The sequence below is a fragment of the Ursus maritimus genome, unplaced genomic scaffold (genome assembly GCF_017311325.1).
Source record: "Ursus maritimus isolate PB19 unplaced genomic scaffold, ASM1731132v1 scaffold_32, whole genome shotgun sequence".
NCBI lineage: Eukaryota > Metazoa > Chordata > Mammalia > Carnivora > Ursidae > Ursus > Ursus maritimus.
The window spans coordinates 20289104-20309913 of NW_024425786.1; the positions used below are offsets into that span (position 1 = coordinate 20289104).

The 20810-nt window shown below is 55.3% G+C and overlaps 2 protein-coding genes across 6 annotated transcripts in view; one reads left to right on the plus strand and one right to left on the minus strand.

Moving 5' to 3' along the window:
• The first annotated feature begins 6804 nt into the window (after positions 1–6804).
• Positions 6805–8047, plus strand: GPR3 (G protein-coupled receptor 3). Its single transcript, XM_008694544.2, has one exon. The coding sequence runs from the start codon at positions 6805–6807 to the stop codon at positions 7795–7797; it is 993 nt and encodes a 330-aa protein (XP_008692766.1). The 3' UTR covers positions 7798–8047.
• A 7948-nt stretch (positions 8048–15995) lies between these two features.
• Positions 15996–20810, minus strand: part of WASF2 (WASP family member 2) — a 72238-nt gene continuing 67423 nt past the window's right edge. For all 5 annotated transcript variants that reach the window (XM_040619091.1, XM_040619090.1, XM_040619089.1 and 2 more), the window contains one exon: positions 15996–20062. In XM_040619091.1, coding sequence (XP_040475025.1) covers positions 19905–20062 — 158 coding nt within the window. In that variant the 3' untranslated portion in view covers positions 15996–19904. The remainder of the gene's footprint in view (positions 20063–20810) is intronic.

A 20810-nucleotide genomic window follows, 5' to 3' on the forward strand; every position in this document is an offset into this window, starting at 1 on the left:
TTTTTTAAGATTTTATTTGTTTATTTGACAGAGAGATAGCCAGAGAGAGAGGGAACACAGCAGGGGAGTGGGAGAGAAAGAAGCAGGCTCCCAGCGGAGGAGCCCGTCGTGGGACTCAATCCGGGGAACGCCGGGATCGCGCCCTGAGCCAAAGGCAGACGCTAAACGAGTGCGTCACCAAGGCGCCCCCATCGTTTCCCCTTCCTCTTTCACTTCCACTCTCCTTCACCTTCTCTGCTGCCCCTCCTTTTCCTCCTCCCCCCCCCCTTCTTCCTTGGTGGCCAAATTCCTTCCTGAGACCTATTCCACCTCTCCTGAGGTCATTTTGGCCATTCCTCTGCCATCGGTTCCGATCTGAAAGCCATCAGGTCTCATATCTCCATCTCCAGCCGAGTGCTCCCTCCCCAGCTGCCACCTGTAACTAATAAAACATAGTTCACACTATTGACCACTTACTCTTGCAGAATATACATTTCATTAAGAGCTTTTACTTGCAGCTTCTCATCTAAGGTCCATGACTACCCTCTAGGCTTGGCTTTTTTTTAATCCCCAGTTTGTGGGCTTCAGAAGTAAAATCAGGTGCCTGGCAGGCTCAGTCAGACTGTCAAATAAATAAATAAAATCTTTATTAAAAAAAGAAAAAGAAGAAGAAGAAGAGCATGTGGTTGGGACGCCTTGGTGGCTCAGTTGGTTAAGCAACTGCCTTCGGCTCAGGTTATGATCCCAGCGTCCTGGGATGGAGCCCTGCATCAGTCTTCCGGCTCAGCAGGGAGTCTGCTTCTCCCTCTCCCTCTGCCTGTCCCTGCTCATGCTCTCTCACACTCTCTCTTCAATAAATAAATAAATAAATAAATAAATAAATAGCATGTGGTTCTTGATCTTGAGGTCGATTTCAAGCCCCACGTTGGGTGTAGAGATTACTAAATAAATAAATAAATAAATAAAGTTAAAAAAAATAAGTAAAATCACCTGCCCAGGGGAATACAGGTTCAATGAGGGGGGCCAGGATGTGAACCCAGGATCCAGTGGGTCCGTCTCGTTCCTGGCCACCTCCACCTGAGTGTGTCTCAGGCCCCTAAAACTGCCCCATTTCTCTTCTCCACTCATGATACTTCCTTTTCCCTTCAAAACATGTATCAAAAGTATAATTAATTACTCTTTCGTATCCTAGGCTGTAATTTCTATGAAGGCAGGAACCATGTTTATCTTCTTCTGTAGTTAACTCCCTCTACACTTAAGGGCTAAGTAGGTGTTTATTAAATAACCAGATTGTATCATGTTGTGAGTGTGTACATTTGTCTGTCCTTCTGGTCTGTGAGACCCTCAAGGGCCCCCTACTTAATATCATATTTAGTGTTTATTTGTAGATTGTCCATCTTTCCCCATCAGAATGGAAGCTCTGTGAAGAAACCAAGGATTTTTGTTCATTGCCTTATCCTTTGTGCCTAGAACCATGGTCAATAAATATTTACTGAATGTTGAAAATGCAGGGATGTGGGGGCGCCAGGCTGGTTCAGTTTGCAGAGCGTGTGACTCTTGATCTCGGGGTTGTGAGTTTGAGCCCCATGTATGGCACGGAGTTTACTTAAAAAAAGAAAGATTTTTTTTAAAGATTTTATTTATTTATTGGACAGAGAGAGACAAAGCAAGAGAGGGAACACCAGCGGGGGGAGTGGGAGAGGGAGAAGCAGGCTTCCCGCTGAGCAGGGAGCCCGATGTGAGGCTTGATCCCAAGACCCTGGGATCATGACCTGAGCCGAAGGCAGACACTTAACGACTGATCCACCCAGCCGCCCCCAAAAAAGAAATAATTTTTAAAAAAGAAAGAAAGAAAAGTAAATGCAGGGATGTGGCCAGATCACCTCTCTGTCCATAGCACCCACTCAAAGCCCAGCGAATTGTCAGTGAATACTGGCTGAATGAACAAATGGGTTTGTGCTAAGAATGTGTGCACTGACGATGCCCAGATTCTCGGGGCTTGGACAGGGGGCTTGTGTGGATTTTATCTGTGCCTCAGACACACACCCATCTTCCATGAGAGCCTAGGCCCATGAGATTCCCCAGATTGGAGAACGAATGGGGAGGGAAGAAGTCTTACTCGAATCGCGTGCTCACAGCCATCTGGTGGTCACCTGGGGAACTGCAGGTATTGTCGGCCGTGGTCAAACTTCACTCCCAGCCCCTTCTGGGGAGGTGGTGATGTTTAGGATAGAATGGAAGGCACACTGGATTTGGTTACAGATAGACCAGCTTCACATCCGAGCTCTGCCATTTACTGTGTTATTTGGGGCAAGTCCTTCAGCTTCTCTAGGCTTCACCATGAAATGGGGATGCGGGGTTGTTGTAAGCCCTGGGATCTGGTCTGGCACCTGGTAGGTGGGAAGGACTGAACAGGGTATCAGTGGTGGGGAGGAAGTGAGGAGGTAGGGCAAGGGCATGAGGAAGAGAGAAGAGGAAGGGACCGCCCTTTCTCTAGATAGCAGATCTTTGGGGAAGAGAGACCCAGTTGGCAGTGATGGCCTCCATTGTCCCACTGGCATAGGGCAGTGTTGAAGCATGGAGGGAGAGCCCATAGGAAAATCCGTAGCTTCACTTGAGTCTCTTGGGCGTTAGGGTTTCTCATGGCTAGAACTGTCACCGCACTCTTTTCCTCCCTGGCTGCCTGAGGGTCAACTTCCATCTTGAATGACACCGTGACTACCAGGATCAGGAAGTTTTAGCCAACCAACTACTTCAGTGGAAACATGGTCTCTGATGATCTTCGCCCCTAGAAGCCAACAGTGCCTAAGGCAGAACTTTGGGGAAAACCAGCCAAAACGTACAAGACCACACCAGATGTCATCTTTATATTTGGAGTCAGAACCCATATTGGTGGTGGCAAGACAACTGGCTTGCGTGTGATTTACAATTCCTTCGATTATGAAAGAAAAATGATCCTAAAGACAGCCTTGCAAGACATGGTCTGCACGAGAAGAAAAAGACCTCAAGAAAACAGCAAATGGGACATGAGAACAGAATGAAGAAAGTCAGGGCCGCACAGGCCAATGTTGGTGCAGGCCAAAAGGAGTAAAGATTCTGCAGTGACTTTATCTGTGGTGATTGTGCAGACTTTTCATGAGAGGATTAATGAACATTTGTAAAAAAACAATGAACATTTGTAAAAAAACAATGAACATTTGTAAAAAAAAAAAAGTAAAAAATAAATAAAGAACTATTACTGCCACTCAGAATAGCAGAAGAGGGTCTCTCATACAATTCTTTCCTGCCAACCTCCCAGCCACCTCACCCATCCCAGAGACCAGTGGGGCGGTTGTTGGGACCCAGCTCTGATGGGGAAGAGAGTGGACCCCTGAGTTCTGGGGGGCTGTTGCCCCTGTATCCTCTCTCTTTGGCGCCCCCACCTTTCTCGACACTGCATATCACCACTGTCCTCTTTCTCTAGATGCTGCTTTTTACTGCAAGTGTCCAGTCAACCAGTATTTGTTGAACCCTACCACAGTGCCAGGTGCCGTAGCGCAGAACAGAGCAGTCTCTCCGCTCATGGAGCTTATATTCTGGCGGGGCAGACACGTAGTAAAAAAGAAAATACATGAATAAACATAATTTTAGGAATGCTAAGTGCTCTGAGAAATAATAAATCAAGGAAGGGGGGATGGGGGTAATCTAGGATAGAGGTCGGGGAAGCCTGCTTCAGGAGTGACTTGAAGGCAAAAGACTGAATGAAGTGAAGGTGTTCTCTGCAGAGGGGAGCCCAGGACCCTTTGCAAGGACACACTCACCCAGTCTGTGCCCTTAATGGCGGTGTTCCCTGAGGCTTTTCTCCTCACTCTCTGCTCCCTTCTCTGAGTGATATCATCTACCCCTAGAAACTCAGTTACTCGCTGTGCACCTATGCTCCCAGGTGTCCTCCTCCTGCCAGATACACGATTGGTAGCTAACAGCCAGCGCGGAGAACCTACCAGGCCCTCCCGCCAATCCTGAGGTAGATACTAACATTATCCCTCTCCTACAGATGAGAAGACAGGCACAAAGAGCAGAAGAAATTCACCCAAAGTCACACAGCGAGGAAATGGAGCAACTAGGATTGGCGCACCTCCACCCCCAACCCACCACATCCAACCGGAAGTGCATCCTCTTCCCCAGCGCCTACCCTCTCCTCTTCCCTTGTACCCTGCTGCTGGCCTGTCACCTCCTTCCCCTGCCCCACACTGAGGGAACTACAGCAGTGCCATGGTGGGGGGAGACGTCGGTGGGGCCTGGGATCTGAGCCCCCCTGGTTTCCTTAAGTCCTAACCTGATCCTTGCCCTCCACCCCCATCCCACGGCCTGGATGATTCCATTGAGGATCAAAGCTAGAGACAGAGGAAGGAGAAGCAGCCAGTTCCTCTCCCCCTGGGCTTATCTGTCACCTCTGGAAAAGTCAGCTGGGGTCTTGTATGTCCCTGGGACAAAGAACAGGCAGGGCTGGGGAAGATGGAGCTCCTTCTCCACGCCCTACCCTGCCAGGATGCCTAAGATGGGGAGGTTGAGAGGGGCCGGCCCTGGGGACTACGCTGCCAGGTTTTCTGCTTCCAAGTTCTTCCCGGCTCCCCCTCTCCTGCTGCTTCGGGGAAGTGCCCCCCCCCCTGCTGGCTTTCCAGATCCTTGAATAAATAATTCAGGTTTTGAAATCTTGCCAGGACCACCCCTCCCATGCTGGTAGGGCGCTATTGGGCTGACATGAGTGACGTCACCCAGCTCCTTATCCCAGCCCCAGCATCACGAGGACCTGCCCTGGCAGCACCTCACCTGCCTGGTCACTGTCAGTCCAGACCCTCTACCCCGTCCCTCTCACCCTGGGGCTCACCCCGTGTCTTCATTCCAGGACTTTACAACCCTCTTCACTTTGTTTTGTCCCCTCAGTACCTCAGCACTTGTGACAGGGTCATGGTGACCTGAAGTCCTATCATCTGGACACTCCATCTTCCCTTTTCCTCGCCACCGCCTCTGCCACCCTGGGATCCCTGAGCCCCATCATGTCACAGTCACCCTGACACTGTTATGGTTGCCCTGGGGGCTTCCCTTTCTATGGCAGCGTCCCATGGCCACCACCCCCAAGATCCTGTCACCACGCTCATGCTGTCACTGCCACCCACTTCCCTGCTCCCTCGTGCTGCTGTCACCATCACCTCAGGGCCCCATCATCTTGGCAACCCCCGTCATCCTCACCAAGGACGCCCATTCAGCCTCATCACTTGGTCTCCGTCACCCGAATTCCGTCTGTCTCTGCCACCTGAGGGTCCCATCACTCCACAGTCTTTCCGGGGCCCCTTTCTGCTTCCCCTTACATATTGCCCGCAACCTCCCTGAGACTTATCCAAGGCTCTCCCACCGGCGCCCCCCGAAACCCCGGCCCGCAGAGGGCGCCGCGTCAAGGACAGCGCGGGCCGAGTGGGGAGGGGGCGGGGCCGCGGCCACGGTCGCTTTTTATGAATGGGGGAGCGGGCGGTGCGAGGCCTCATTACTATGCCTCGCGACGCGCGCTGCGCCCCGGCGCGACTCACCCATTGGCCGGCCGGGCCGCTGACGTCACCGAACCGGTGGCCGGGGGCGGGGCGGGGCGGGGTGACTCACGCCGCTTCTCCCGCGGCCGCGGGGGCTTCTCCGGGTCCGCGCAAACCCTGCGCCGCCCGGACCCGAGCAGAGCCTCCCCGCGGCCCGGCCGCACCAGGTCCCGAGAGGTGAGTAGCGGGCCCCGCCGCAGGCACCAGGCATCCGGAAGAGCACCCAGGATGCTGCGGCGCGGGGCCGGCGACAGGCTCCCAGCGGCCGGCAGAGGTCAGAGGTCGAGACTGGGAACCCACAATCTGGGTTAGCGGGAGGGGACCCAGTGTCCGAGTGCTGAGAGCCGTCAGCTGGGTGACCCCGCGTGGGGTGAGCACTCCTCCAAGGCCCAAGGCCCTGGAAGGACTGATGGTCCTCTGAGATTGGGCTGGCAGGAGGCATCTGAGTCAGGGACCCAGGTGTCCGAGCAGGAGGAGGTGTCTGACTTAGGGATCCAGACATACGGGCAGGATGCGGGGTCAGGCCCAAGATCCAGGTGTCTGGGCTGAAGGAGGGGTCTGACTCAGGATCCAGGCCTCCAGCAGAGGGTGTCTGTTCCAAAGACCCAGAGAGATTCAGGCAGAAAGAGGGGTCTGGTGGGGACAGAAGTCTGGGCCAGTGTGTGTTGGGGGTGGGGCTGAGTTCCTAGGTGGTGTTACCCTGGGAGTGCAGAGTGGGGGCTGGCGGGAGCTGCACGCGCATTCTCTGGGGGCGGAGCCTTGGGCTGGCAATACAGAGAATCGTGAGGGGTCTGGCAAGCCTCAGAAACCGAGCGTCATCCTCCCTGATGAGGAGGGAGCAGAGCTACCCTCAATCTAGAAATGTGTTTCCCTTCCCCAGTCCTGGGCCTCCCGGCATCTCCTGGATCCTATGCGCCCGGCATCCACTTATGGTAGTCCTTCATCTGGTTCTCCACTGGTCACACACGTGGGAGAAAGAAGCCCGTGGGACCTAGGGAGTTGGAAGGGAGAATGGAGAGACCCAGGACAGTGATAGGAGAATAGGCCCCTGCTGGCGTGGGGGTATGGGGACAGGGGGAGACAAAGGTATCCTGGAAGGAGCCCTGGGGCATGACTGGGGGACAAGGCACCGGGACCCAGCCAGGTATCCTGAAGAGACACTCTCAAAATGTATCCTGAGTGGCACCTCGTCCCGTCCAGACCCCTTCACCCAGCACCCAGCCCTGCCACCTTCTCACAGGGCCTTTCTCCTACAGGTACCATGATGTGGGGTGCAGGCAGCCCCCTGGCTTGGCTCTCCGCTGGCTCAGGCAACGTGAATGTGAGCAGCGTGGGCTCTGCGGAGGCGCCCACAGGCCCAGCCACCCTGCTGCCCTCGCCCAGGGCCTGGGATGTGGTGCTGTGTATCTCAGGCACCCTGGTGTCCTGTGAGAACGCGCTGGTGGTGGCCATCATTGTGGGCACTCCCACCTTCCGCGCCCCCATGTTCCTGCTGGTGGGCAGCCTGGCTGTGGCCGACCTGCTGGCGGGCCTGGGCCTGGTCCTGCACTTTGCCGCTGTGTTCTGCATTGGCTCGGCGGAGATGAGCCTGGTGCTGGTCGGCGTGCTGGCGATGGCCTTTACTGCCAGCGTGGGCAGCCTACTGGCCATCACCGTCGATCGCTACCTTTCTCTGTACAATGCCCTCACCTACTATTCGGAGACAACGGTGACTCGGACCTATGTGATGCTGGCCCTCGTGTGGGGAGGCGCCCTGGGCCTGGGGCTGCTGCCTGTGCTGGCCTGGAACTGTCTGGATGCCCGGGCCACGTGTGGCGTGGTATATCCACTCTCCAAGAACCATCTGGTGGTCCTGGCCATTGCCTTCTTCATGGTGTTTGGCATCATGTTGCAGCTCTATGCCCAGATCTGCCGCATCGTCTGCCGCCATGCCCAGCAGATTGCCCTCCAGCGGCACCTGCTGCCCGCCTCCCACTACGTGGCCACCCGAAAGGGCATCGCCACACTGGCCGTGGTGCTTGGCGCCTTTGCCGCCTGTTGGCTGCCCTTCACTGTCTACTGCCTGCTGGGGGATGCCCACTCCCCACCCCTCTACACCTATCTCACCCTGCTCCCTGCGACCTATAACTCCATGATCAACCCCATCATCTACGCCTTCCGCAACCAGGACGTGCAGAAGGTGCTGTGGGCCATCTGCTGCTGTTGTTCCTCTTCCAAGATCTCCTTCCGATCCCGTTCCCCCAGTGACGTCTAGTCATATCCTGGTGACACTTCAGCCCTGATCACTAAGAATTCCAGAACGTTAGGTCCTCTAGGGCTTTGTTCCAACCCCCCAACTCCACACCCCCAAGACCCAGCTGGTTCTGGAGTTCTAGGACATTGGGTGTTTTACAGGATTCTGTCCAGATCCCCACAGGGCCCAGCTTGCTCCATGGTTCTAGAATGTTCAGGTGGCCAGGGTTCCACTCAGAAATGTCCCACAGTCCAGCTGGCTGGGAGTTGCAGAATGCTGCTGGGCGTTTTACAGTGCCATTCCAAGTCCCTGATCTCCCCCCTGCCCCTTGACCTTAATCATGTCACTTTACTTTTGAGTTTCTGAACTAAAGAGTCAGAGAGGTAAGTCACTCAGTTGCCTAGATAGGAGAAAGAAAGAAAAATGTATCTATATATATATGTATGTGCACATACAAAAAGAGTATCTATTTATAATTTATTTATTTACTTATTTATTTACTTATTTATTTATGGATGGTAAGGGGAAAAAAGAGACCCACACCTTGAAATCCAGGCCATACCAGGGTACCCCCAGTCCCCACACCCCCATTGCTGACCTCAGTTCCTAGAGGGGGGAAAGGGAGAAAGAGAAACCACGTATTTTGTTATTATTTTTGCTTATTTTTTATCGAAGAGATCATAGAAACCAGAGCCTTCTCCCCAGGCCCGCCCCCCTCGGGTTTGCTGGGAGAACACACCAGCCTCTGGTTTTTTATTTTTTTAAGAAGCCATCACCTGAGCAACCGAGAATTCCTCTGCGCTGGGGGCCGGCTGCCCTCTGGTGGCCGTTTGGGGGAAACTGCAGCCCGGCCAGGCAGCCGGGACGAGACGTCGCGCGTCCCCAACTCCACTCCAGCCGGGCATTCAGCGCCACAGCCAGGATTTGGGGGCCAGGCCCCACCCTGCGGTGCCCTGGAGGAGGCAGGGTGTGAGCCAACACCTGACCCCTCTGCCAACCGGGGTATGGCCTCCAGTGCTTCCCTATTCCTATCCCTGACCCATCGCTCAATAAAAAATGATTTTGTGATAAGTATGTTTCTGTCTCTATGTGTGGAAGCAGTGGAGTGGGCCTGATGTGGGGGGAGCCTGGAATGGGAGGGAATTAGGTCAGGTCTGGGAGCCTGTTGAGGGTTCTGGGGAAGCTAGAAACCCAGGGTGGAGTGTGGCTGGCAGGTGACACCCCCACCCCTTTAGAGGCCAATCTAATGGGCCTCTCTGCTCAGACCCAGGCACAGCCAGGCAAGGACCCCACCTTATCTTGAGGACAGGAACCAGGGTGCTAGGCCCTGCTTGGGTTGAGGATGCCCACGTGTGCTTCTGTTTGGCGCTTTGACATGAGGTATATGGTCAAAGCATATCCACTTCCTTAGTAACGCTCCTTCTAATTGTGGGTGTTCGCTGCGTGCTGGCACTTCGCCAAGTGAGCTGCACGCGCTGCCTCGTTCATGCTGAACAAGCATCCCACGGCACAGGTAGCATCTTCTCCCTTTTACAGATGAGAAAACTGAGGCTGGGGGGTGTTAGTGACTGGCCCAAGGGAACATCCATTTCCACAACCTATGCTCTATTAGTCAATGGCCTCTCGTCTCCTTCCTTCCCGAGCCTGGGGCTTAGGACATTCTGGACCCTGATTTGTGTTGGGGTTCATTCTCAGAGCCAGAAGTCACATTTGGGAGGAGGTTGGGTGGACTATGGTCATTCTGGAGCTGGAAGAGCTTCTTTTCTATCTGAAGGTGAGTGATGGCAAGTGTGTGCATTTGAGGACGTAAGTGTGCAGGACCCCGAGTGTGGGTGTTTTGCAGCCAGGAAAAGTATGTTCACCACGCAAGGGCAGGAACGGGTTTGGAAGTGTGGCTAACGAGGAAGCTGTTTCTTGAGTAGCAAAGCCTCCGAGGCCTCCCACGTAGACATAACCTGGAGGTGGGACCCTTTAACACCCCTCCATTGTACAGACAGGGAGACTGAGGCCTGAAGAAGAACAGTCACTTGCTCAAACCCACACAGCTATGCCAGGCTAGGACTCAGGTCTTTCTCCACTTCCCTGGCCAGAGCTTCTCTCACTTACTGTTCAAGTCTCCTCCCCAACACTGGCCACGGGACTCCAAGGGGAGGGGACCTGCCAACAGCGGCTGGGTCGGAGCTGGTGGAAGGCAGACCTGGGCTGAGCTACACAGAGCTCCGGGCCAAATACAAAGCAGGGGAGGGCCCCACCAGGTCAGGTGGAGCCTTCTTTCCCCACTTTCCTGGAAGGTCCCTGGGAAAAGACACCCACTCAGCAAGCACCTCCCCCAAGCCAAGCTTTGGCCCAAATATTTCACATCGCCATGGCCCTTCGGGTGGTATTATCTAGTTCTCCCCATCTTACAGAAGAGGAAGTTGAGGCTCTGAGAATAGAGGCCCTCATTCATTCCCTGCCATCCTTGTGGACAACTTAAATTTCATAGGGGAGACAGTAATAAAAAGACAAGTTTAAGATTTGGTAATGTCAGAGAGCGCAGGGTCCTCGGAGAGAAATAGAGTAGGGAAGGGGCACGGGGAGTACATGCAGTCTTTAAATGAGGGCTCCCAAGAAAGTCCTCACTGAAGGTGACAATTGATTTGCCTAAGGTCACATAGTAAAGGACCGAACTAGGATTTGAATTCAGGTCCATTTGACTCCAAATCTGTTTCTATCCTGGGTAAGGGAGTGAGTTTCAAGAGGAACTCAAACAAGCGAGGAAACCCGGCGCAGGAAACCCAGCTGGGGAGAAGCTGGGGTCTCCAGGCTATGCACAGACCTTTGGGAGGGGTGGTGTGAAGAAGGACCTCCTTGCTGCCTCACCCATGTTCCCAAGGAGCACCAGGGGGGACCAGAAGGAGAGGGTCCAGGTGCCCAGACTATGCTGGGCAGGCTTGGCTCTTTGCCTCCCCATCCCAGCTTCGGGCTCCAGAGCTCAGCAGAGCCTAATGCTTTTGTCTCGGAGGGCCTGCGGTAGACCGCCATGCTGCGGGCCCTCCTCTGTTTGTCTGGGTGTGGTTGTATGGTGGGTCTGAGGCATTTCTGGGAGCCCGCATCTGGGGTCTCTCTGCCTTGGGCTCTTGGCCCAACCTGAGGGGCATCTCAATCTGCTCCTCGGGTTGGAGCCCATGTGTGTGTCACGGTTGGCTGGCTCCTCCTACCTCCAGCGATTCTGTAGTTACAGCTCAGGTCCTCCCTGCACCCCTGCCCTGCGCTTCCTCCAGGAAGCCTCCTTGGCTAAGTCCTCCTGTGGCCATGAAGATGTGGTTTATACACCACACCTTGCTATACTTCTTGAGTAAATATCATGGAGAAGTCTTGCCCTCTTTGTCAGTGTAGGGGCCCCTGCAGGCAGGGCTGTGCATCCCCCTCCAACTGAGGGTCCCCGAGAGAAGGAATGTGCCTGCCCTCTCAAACTGAAGACTTCTATGTCTCTTTCCGCCTCAGATTCATCTGGTACACAGCCCAGAGCTGCTCAGCGCTGCATGCCTGGTGCATATGTGTGTGTATGTGTGTTTGGGGGGTGGGGGGATGTCCAAGCCCCTGACACTTTTCCAAGCCCACGCCTGATCCCACCAGCTACAGAGGCTTGGGAGGTGAGCTGGGCAGTGGATTGGGGAGGCAAGGACTGGGGCCTGGCCCTGCCTTCCTGCCTGGGTAGGCCTTAGGGCCCATCTTTCCTTCCCTTCTTCCCAGGTCCTGTGGGGGGAGGGGAGGAGCACTGAGTGCTGAGCCCCCGCTGGGGCCATGACCGCCTCTCCCTGCAATAAGTGAGGAGACAGCAGCTATTAATATAAGATGAGTTCACGGGCTCACAGCTTCCGCAGGCTGGAAAACAGGCTCCCGGGGCTGGGGGCTGCGGCAAGTCTGGTCGTCTGTCAGATTCTCTCCTGGAGCCCGGAGCCCGCCAGCCCCACATTCTCCAGCTCCTGACATGCTGAGACCTGTACGCATGCAGACCTATGCATACACACACACGGGCACACACAAGCCGTTCAGAGGACACGCACAGAGGCACATACATCCAGACATGCGTGTATACCCGGGTGTATCTGCACACTGGTGCACACACACCCACACAGATATCATCGCACACATGTTAAGAGACCACGTCAACTACATGCACACATGTTTGCACGCGGGAGCACATTCATCAGTGTATGTACACACTCTTGCACACACGAGTATACACACACAGACTTACCCCTGTATACACGCGTGCACATGGGTCCAGACATGCTTGCATACCCAGACCCATCTGCACACCATCGCACACCCACATATATACAGACACAAAGCTGCACGTGTATATACAGACGGTATCACGTCAGGTACACACATTTGCATATAGGACCACATTCAAGGACGCGAATGCATGTCTATATGCCCCTTTGCACACACAGTCACACAGGCTCCCCACTGCTATCAGTGCTCAGCAATCAAGAATTCACAGGCAGACCCTTGGTTTCCAGCCACCAGGCTGGCTCAGCCTCCCCTCCTTGTCTCTCCCCTCCCCCACCCCCATGACAGGCAGCAAGTGCTCCTGCCAACCTCAATGCCTGCCTTCGGCTTCCCGCCCCCCAGGGGTCCCCAGATCCCTGATTAACCCCCTCGCTAATTGGCCACCAGCCCCTTGACTTTGCTGCAGGCCTTCTCGGGAGCTGGGAGCGAGAGGCTGCAAATTGGCCAAGCAGGATGGGTCTGGGGAATAGAGTGCGGGGGTGGGGTGGGGGTGCCGTGAGCCCAGTGCCTGGCTGGAGCCAGCAGTGCGCGCCCGACACCGGAGCCGAGGGGAACACTGACATCATATTGTCTGGGGAGGGCACCCCTATGAGTCATGTGTACACAGTCACACGAAGCCTTCCCTGCACACACATTTACACACACCCACCAGTCAAGGGCATGGACATTATTGACTCCACTTCTTTACACAAATGCATGTGAACATTTGCACATACCCAAGTACATTCGTGAACAAACCCAGTACGTGTGCAAGCAACGACTGACATGTATGTAAATTTCCCTGCCAGATAGAGACCATTTATACATGTACATCCAAACACGCCTCGTCTAAACACACAAAAGCAGTCACGGGTGTACAGGCTTGCACACACGTACACTTGCAGGTTACACATACCTATGAATACACTCCTAAGTGTACTTGTAGGCCTCTGTGACCATGCATCTACACGTGAGCGCACGCCCGTGGAGTCCAGGCACGCACGCACATGCACTCACGTGTGTAGTACCTTGAGGAACAAGCTTCCAAGTGGCCACCGAGTAGGGAGAAGCCTCTCTAGCTTGTCTCTGGCTCTGCAGAGGAAGCGCCAGGTTGGCGCGGGCTGCTGGTAGTGGTGGGGAGTGGTGGAACCCACCCGGGGTGCAAGCGGCCGTGTCCCAGCCTCCATCTCCGCACTGAAGCCTGGCACCTCCACTGGGTTCCCCTCAGCCTTCAGGGCTCCAGACAGAAGGGCAGAGCTTCTGGGGCGCCTGGCTGGCTCTGTCAGTGGAGCATGAGACTCTTGATCTCAGGTTGTGAGTTCAAGCCCCATGTTGGGTATAGAGATTACAAAACAAAACCCTCAAAAAAAAAAAAGAAAAAAAGGAGGGGTGGAGCTTCTGACTTTAGTCTCTGTTGTTCCTGTCTCCTGGCCTTGGGCCTGAGCTCACAGGGAGAGTTCTATTCTCTTGTAGGCAGCTTGGGGCCCGCAAGAAGAGGCTATTTCCATGCCTGCTGCCAACTTGCTGTGTGACTTTGGATAAGTTGCTGTGCCTCTCTGTGCTTCATTTCCTCAACTGTACAACAGGCACGAAAATGCTTTGTGTTGGTCATCCTCCCAGGACTGGCCTGAAGAATGCATGGGGCCGGGTGGATGGATGCACTTTACTCAGGCACATTGCCTTTGGGACAAGTGTTACTTCCCAAGACGGTGAGGCTCCAGGGTGGAGGGGTCACATACATCATGGTCAACTTAACTCTTCATTGAATAGGTGAGAAAGCTGAGGCCGGCGAGGGAGCAGCAACGCGGGAGCTCTAAGACCTGACCTCGACTTCTGGGCCAGGAAGTCAGCTGCTCCTTAAGCACCGAGAGCGCGAGCAGGTGTGCGCACGTTCCAGCGGTAAGGGCGGGGTGGCTGCCTGTGAGGTGGGAGGCGGTCTATGCCACCACCAGACTGAGAATTCTACCGTGAGATTCCTTTGGGTGTGAAAACCTGTCTTCTTTTTTTTGTCCTCCAGCTTCAGACCTCCCTCTAGACCCCCTCATCTCCTGGGGCCGAGGGGCTGTCTACGAGGAGCCCCTGAAACTGCTCCCAGCCTCATTATGGAGAAGGGAACTCGCTGACAACCACCCAGAACAGAGCTCGCGGGAAACGGTGCCAGGTTGCCCTGGCCACTGGGCGGCCAGGAGGGGGCAGTGAGCAACTGGCGGCGGCAGCGCAGGGAGGGGGGCTCCTGAGGACTGCGTGCGGTTTGCCTGCGATTCTGTGTTCCTGTAACTGTGCGCCGGTCTGTGTCCTTGCTGGCACACGGGCAGGGCTCTGCGTGCGGTGTGTGCACGTGTCCCTGGCCTGGGATCTCCAGCGGGCCCACTCCCGTGTGTCGGTGTCGCGGCGGGCGTGTATCCGGGTCTTGGGCTGGAACGCGCTTATCTTCACAGGTGTGCGCGTGTCTTGAGCACGGAGTGTGTGCGGGAAGCCCCAGCCCACACCGAGCAAACCCACTTCGCTCCCAGGCAGTTCAGGGTGCGAGGACTTGCAACTCTCCTGCTCTCGGAGCTGCGCCCAGTCCGGCCCACTGATTTCAAAGCAAGAGCAGAAAGCGCGGTCACCTGTAAAACCGGGCGCCGGGGTGGGGCAGACCCGACCGGAAAGGCTTAGCCTGCCCCCCAGGACTCGAAAGGCCCTGACTCCCACCGGAGAGTCCGAAAGCTGTTTATGCTGCACGATGGACAGAGCACGGCCTCTGGCTGGGAGAGACCGGGTCCCAGCTGTGGCTCTGCCCCCGGCCCGCGACGTGGTCTTCGGCAACCCGACCTCCGAGGCCCTTCCCTCATGCGCTCGAAATGAAGTGTGCGCAGTGTGGCGCAGGTGGTCGGCCCTCAGCAAACGCTCGTTCTTCCCGGATCCGCCCTAAGAGGTGAAGCACGGGGTCACAGCTCCCGAGTGTTGGAGCCGGAATTTGAGCCGGGCCGCCTGCTTCCCAGAACCACATTCCTCCCCTCCGGTTCCCCAGCAAGGGCGGCTCCCGACACCACCATTTTGTCTTCTCCCAGGGCGGGCGTCTGGCTGCCTGTCAGTCACCGGCCTCGGGAAGCCAAGTGCTGACTAAACACAGGCCCGAGCAGGAGGGTGGAGCGAGGGGCTCCGCCGGGGCGCGCTGGCTCCCGCGCCCCCTCCCCTGCACCCCCACCTCCAGCGATGAGCTCAGAGCGGCTGGCGCAGCAGTTGCTGACAATTCAAAACTTCTGCCCCCTCTCCTGGGACGCCAGTGGGTGACTCTCTCTCCCTGAACAGCAGGCGTGACCAGTGGAGTCACCAACCTTGCTCCCCGCCCCTCTCCCGGGGCCACCCCGCTGCGTCCGCAGGGCCCGGAACTGGACCTGGGTGTCTGCCCATAAATTACCCCCAGGGACAATCACCCGCAGCAGCTGGGCTCCGAACAACCGTTGCTTCCTGGGTAGGTCATTTTTTTGGGTCAGAATAGAAATCCAGCCCCTTCGCCTTCCCAGGCAGGAGAGGGGGTGTACAGCAGCCTCAACTTTTTATCGGATTCCACTGAAAATCATTCTATTTAAGGTAAGTTGCTTGGGTCTGGGAGGCAGACAAGATGCGGCCAGATGTTGGGAGGCAACACCAGCATTCTGCCAGTGCTCCCCTCCTGCCGGATGCAAGCGGCCAACAGCTTGTCTCCCCTGGCCCCAACACACACCCCTCACCAGCTGAGCAGGGCCCCCAACTTGGGTTTCCTCCTAAAGCAAAAGGGTTTCTGGCCTTCATCTCCACCTCCCCCACAGGGTACACCCTCCAGACCCAGAGGCCTCCTGCTCCTCGAGCCCCCCCCCCTCCCCGACCAGACCTCCCTCCAGAGCTCTGGCCACCACCTGTGGCTTCAGTATTATCTCCTTCCAACCACTCTTCCCATGAGAGACAGGTACAGGCACAGACACACGCACCAGAGGTGGCGGAGTAGCTACAAAGATTTATCAAATTATTTAAAATGTTGGCATTTACGTATTTGCATGTATAACATAAAATCATTACATGGAATCCTCAGGTCATGGGGTGCTAACGTGGTCCACACATGAGCCTGGCAGGGAAACAAAGGAGACCAGGCTCGGAGCCACAGGGCTTTAAAAAACTGGATGTTCTCCTAAGGGCCTGAGAGGAGTAGGGTGAAGAGGAAGGGGTCACCTCACGAGTCTGGTTTAACCCCACCCTCCTCACAGATCTCTAGAAGCTCCTTTCCCACTCTCACGGGAGAGGGACCCATTTCCAGACTGTCTCCCTACCACATAGATGCCCACTCCCTAAAATCGATGTGGCAAACACACCCAAGAATCCACTGGAATAGGTCCTTATAAATATATTTATATCAGAGAAAACAAGGCACTTGGGGAGCATTACAGCTCACTCTCCTACATGTACATCATTCTAGACAGAAAGTAAAAATTGGTTAGTTTCTCAAGTGAGTTAACTGAGTCAAGTTAATACAATAACAGAATTGTTCCCGAGCCCTCACTGAGGCACAGACTGAGGCGCATCTCCTAGTGACACCTGGTCCCAGGTCTGCTGGACCCCAGTAGAGCTCAAAGCCTGATGCCCCCAGGAGGCCCGACTTCTCTCCTGAGCAAAAGCCCCTCGCCCTGGGGCACCGGCCCCCTCCCCGGGCCCCGAGGTCAGGTGAGGGGGGGCTGCGGAGGGAGGCAGGCCAGAGAGCAGAGCTGGGACACGGTGGGAATGCTTAAGCAGGGTCACCAAAGCCACAGAGACCTCAATCTGTCCGAGCCGGCGCTGCGGAGCCGGAGGAGCGGCGCCACGGGAAGAGATTTCACATAGCCCTGACAACACCGCCTCGGCTCTGCGGTGACATTGGCCAGGGTCGTTTCTGAGGGCGCTGGAGCTTCCGCTGGAGGCGAGCTGGAGCTTGGGCCAGCTGCTCTGAGCCTCCAAGGGACCGCAGAGCCTGCCCCCTCCCTGTGGCTGCTCCTTTGGAATGTAGTCATCTCACAACCATGGCAAAGCCGCAAGTCACTTCGGACACTGCCGACTAGAAGCTGGGTCCCTGGGCCACAGGAATGGGGGCAGGTCCCCTGGGCTGGGCAGACTAGGGAAGGGAGGTGGCTCCTTGGCTTCAGCACTTAAGAGTCCTTCGGAGCCATTGCTCCACACTGTGACCAGCCTCGGCCCAGTTTAAATAATCACTAAACTTTGCATTCTACAATTACAGGATTCCAAAGACAATTACCTGCATAGGGTCCTTTATCATCTTAAAGGGCTCTGGGTTTAAAGAAGTGGGGTATTTTTTGTTATTTTGTTTTTTGGGTTTTTTGGTGCACATATGCATAAATAGAGCCCAGAGGGCCTCTCGGCTGACTGGGTCCCCAGCCCCCTGAGCTGAGGAGGCTTAGCAAGGCCGGCTGCTACAAAGCACAGAGCTTGGCTGCACAGATTTTAATGAGAGCGTCAGGCAGAGCTGTGCTGTTGCTCTCCGGGACTTGCAGATCATTACCAAACCAGCTGTAGGATGAGAACACAGCACATCGAAACCCTAGGAGGTCACTGAGCTAATGATCTAATCCTACCTTCCGCAGGCAGTGCCCCCCCCCTTCTGCCCCCAGCCCTTTCCAGGGCGGACTGTGTCCATTCCAGAAGCCAGGCCAACACCGCCCCCTTCAAGGTCAGAGCAGAATGATAGTGAGTGGCGCTGGCTCCCCCTTTTCCGGAAAGGAGGGGGATGGGGTAATTTAGTCAAAGCCATTAGGCCTAAACCCTGGCCTGGCCAGGCCCCAGGACGCCTATCTGGGAGAACCACTGCCCTCCACCTGCCTCTCCAGCCACTGCCGGGCTGCAGCCAGGGACACCTTCAACAGCCATTTCAGGGTTCTGAAGAAAGCACCTCCAGCTTCCAAAGTGCAAGGCGGGGACACACCCAGCTTTATGCTCAGCACTGGAGGATGGTGCCAGCTCTGTGCCACAGACACCTGAGCCGGGGAGGGGGAGGAGGGTAAGCTCTGCAGCGGCCCCCGCAGGAAGGCATGCTGGCCCCTGCAGGCTCGGTCCCCAGGTCCCCAGGTCCCCACGGCAGGGTTCAAGGCGGCGAGAAGGCAGAGGGGGAGCATCCAGCCAGGGCACAGCAGCAGTACCCGTGCTTACACACTCTCCTCAAGCCGGAGGGGTCTATGAGGGCTTTGGCAATTACTACAACCATTTGCTGTGCTGGGTAGAGACAGATCCTGTTTCTCTTTGTTTCAGGGCTCTGAAAGCCGGAGAAGCCAGGAGAAGCCGGTTTCAGCATAAGAGGCTACACAATAGTTAGGGCAGAAGAGAAGAAACCTCACTGTTGGCCAAAGCTGGCCAGTTTTTTTTTTCCCCCTGAATAATAGCACCTGTGTATTAGCTCTGGGAAAAGGGGGAGTGAGGGAGGGAACATCACTGCACGCAGCGAGGAGGGAGCTAGAAACAAGACCCAGAGCCCCTCTGCCTTTCAGCCCTCCTCACGGCTGCCAGGCCCCCCTAGGCAGCTACCTGCGGCAGCCACCAGCCCGAGGGACTGAAGTTTCTACAGCTGGCAGAACCTATGCTTAAATTGGGGAAATAAAAGGGGGACGAGTTGCAGAGGAATTGAAAACAGCACCTGTCAAAGCTGCATACCCCCTTCCTTCTCTCACTACCTCTGGTCCCCCAGAAGGGCAGGTCCCAAGGCCATGTGGTTCAATGGTGATAGTAAAGGGGGAGCAGAGAATTGTAAGACAGGCTGTAAGGGTCCGAGCAGCACGGACAGGCCTGGCACTGGCTCTGACCCCTCCTACAGCGACTCCCAGTGAGGTCTGGAGTAGCACAGAGCCAAGACTGTTCTGCCTAAACTCCAGCAAGTGCCCACTATTTGGTCCCAGAAGGCACAGGTGACTTGGAATCAGGAATTCTGGGCTCTAGAGTTCTGTCACCATCCAGTGTGTGACCTGGAGCACGTCATTTCCCATCTCTACATTTCAGCATCATCAAGAGCGTAGGATCCAAGGAGTTCCACCATTCTTCCAGTTCTGTAGTTCCAAGTCTCTAAGCTTGGCTCCTGAAGTCAGCAGAGGTCCCGATCCCTGCGTGTCGGGGCTAGTTTGGTCATGGGTATTAGAGGCTGGAACTGGGCTGTGGTGCCTAGAGCACCTGGTAGTGAGGGAGGGGCATTTATAGGACACCTGAACACCACACTCTGGAGAGGAAGCTTGGGAAGGAGGCAATAACTTCAGCTTTCAGAAAGGCACCATTTCTGGGCAGAGGGGGAGACACTCTTTAGGGCCTGATGGCTCCTAAAATAAAGGGAGTCCAGACATAGAGATGGCTTAGCAAAAGGAAGCTCACCCTGCTGACCAGGGCAGAAAGGTGTGGCAGTCTAGCTGCTAGGGCATGTGGCCTGCTCAGCCCTCTCAGTGCATGGGAAAGGGGCTGGCTGTGCCCATGCAGGCTTTAGGACCAGAAGATGGCTGGCAATATCTGAAGGGTAAGGATTTTGGAAAGAGACCACGGTTGAAAATGGCTCCCAGGGAAGGTACCAACTCCAATCTAAACCCAATCAAAGGGATCTGCTTTGGAGTTTTTCCTTCTCTTCAATATGCAACAGTCACTTGAAGGGAAGAGGGAACATCTCAGCTACTGAATCTCAGGAGCCCCACAGGGCCTGTCCATGGGGAGACAGGAAAATATATGTTGATTTGGAGGAAGCACTTGGATATATCTTTGGTTGCTTCAGGGAGGACTTTGGCCCCTTGAAATTCTTTTTTCCTCCCTTTCCCCCCCCCATCAGACTGTTGGGATATGCATCAAAGAAGGCAGCAGGAGGAAAGAAAAAGGAGGTGGGCAGCAGGCAGAAAGACTTAATCCGACCAGTCGTCCTCATCAAACTCAGAGGAGTCATCTTCCGAGTCGCTATACTCCACAGCAATTCGACGGGACAAGATGGTGGCTACGTCGTTGCCCACAACGTCACGCTTCTCTTGTTCCTGCTGCTCCTCAACCCTGCGGAGCTGAAAGCCTTATGAGAGGGGGGGGGGGGGAGAGAGAGAGAGAGAGAGAAGGGTTTAGAAGGCGAGTCAGTCTCAAACGGTCTCAGAATCCACACAGGACTGAGGAAGGGGGAGTGGCCAGGGGTGGAAGGAGTCAGGGGAAGGGGGTAGGGGGAAGAAGATCCTCTGAGAAAGCAAAGAGGGAAAGGGGAAAGCAAGAAAGATAGTAAAGATGAGGGTTTATCCAATTCTGGCTCCAGTGCTGTAGGCGTGTCGGAAAGGAAGCCTGTCATTCTTTCCATTTCCACACTGTCAGGCTAGTGAGGATGGGCACTTCTCAAGAGGCTCTGAGTGAGGAGTGGGCACCGAACTGTACTCGCTGGGCACTCAGTCTGCCCAGTTCATCGAGCTCAGCTGCCCCAACTTATCTCCCCCAGACAATCCTCCAGTTCCAGAAGGCTCACAAACAGAAGAAACCACTCTAACCCACTGGGACCAGAACTGTCCTCTGAAAGAAAGAGAATAAATGCTCCACAAGGGTGAGATGATGAGGGAGGGCAGGAAGGTAGGAAAGAAGGGAGAGAAGGAGACAAAGAGGGAAGGGGATAGGAAAAAAAGGGGAGGAGGATGGGGAGAGAAAGGGGAAAGAGAGAAGGGAGGAAGGATATGAAAGGCACAGAAGTGGAGGACAGGCAGGAGTGTGGCCAGAGAAGTACCTTCTAGGGTGGTGACGCTTGGCTTTCTCTGGGGCACAAAATGAATGTAAACACAGGCAAA

Coding starts and splice junctions, on each gene's coding strand:
- GPR3 (XM_008694544.2), top strand. CDS start 6,805: ATGATGTGGGGTGCAGGCAGCCCCCTGGCTTGGCTCTCCGCTGGCTCA.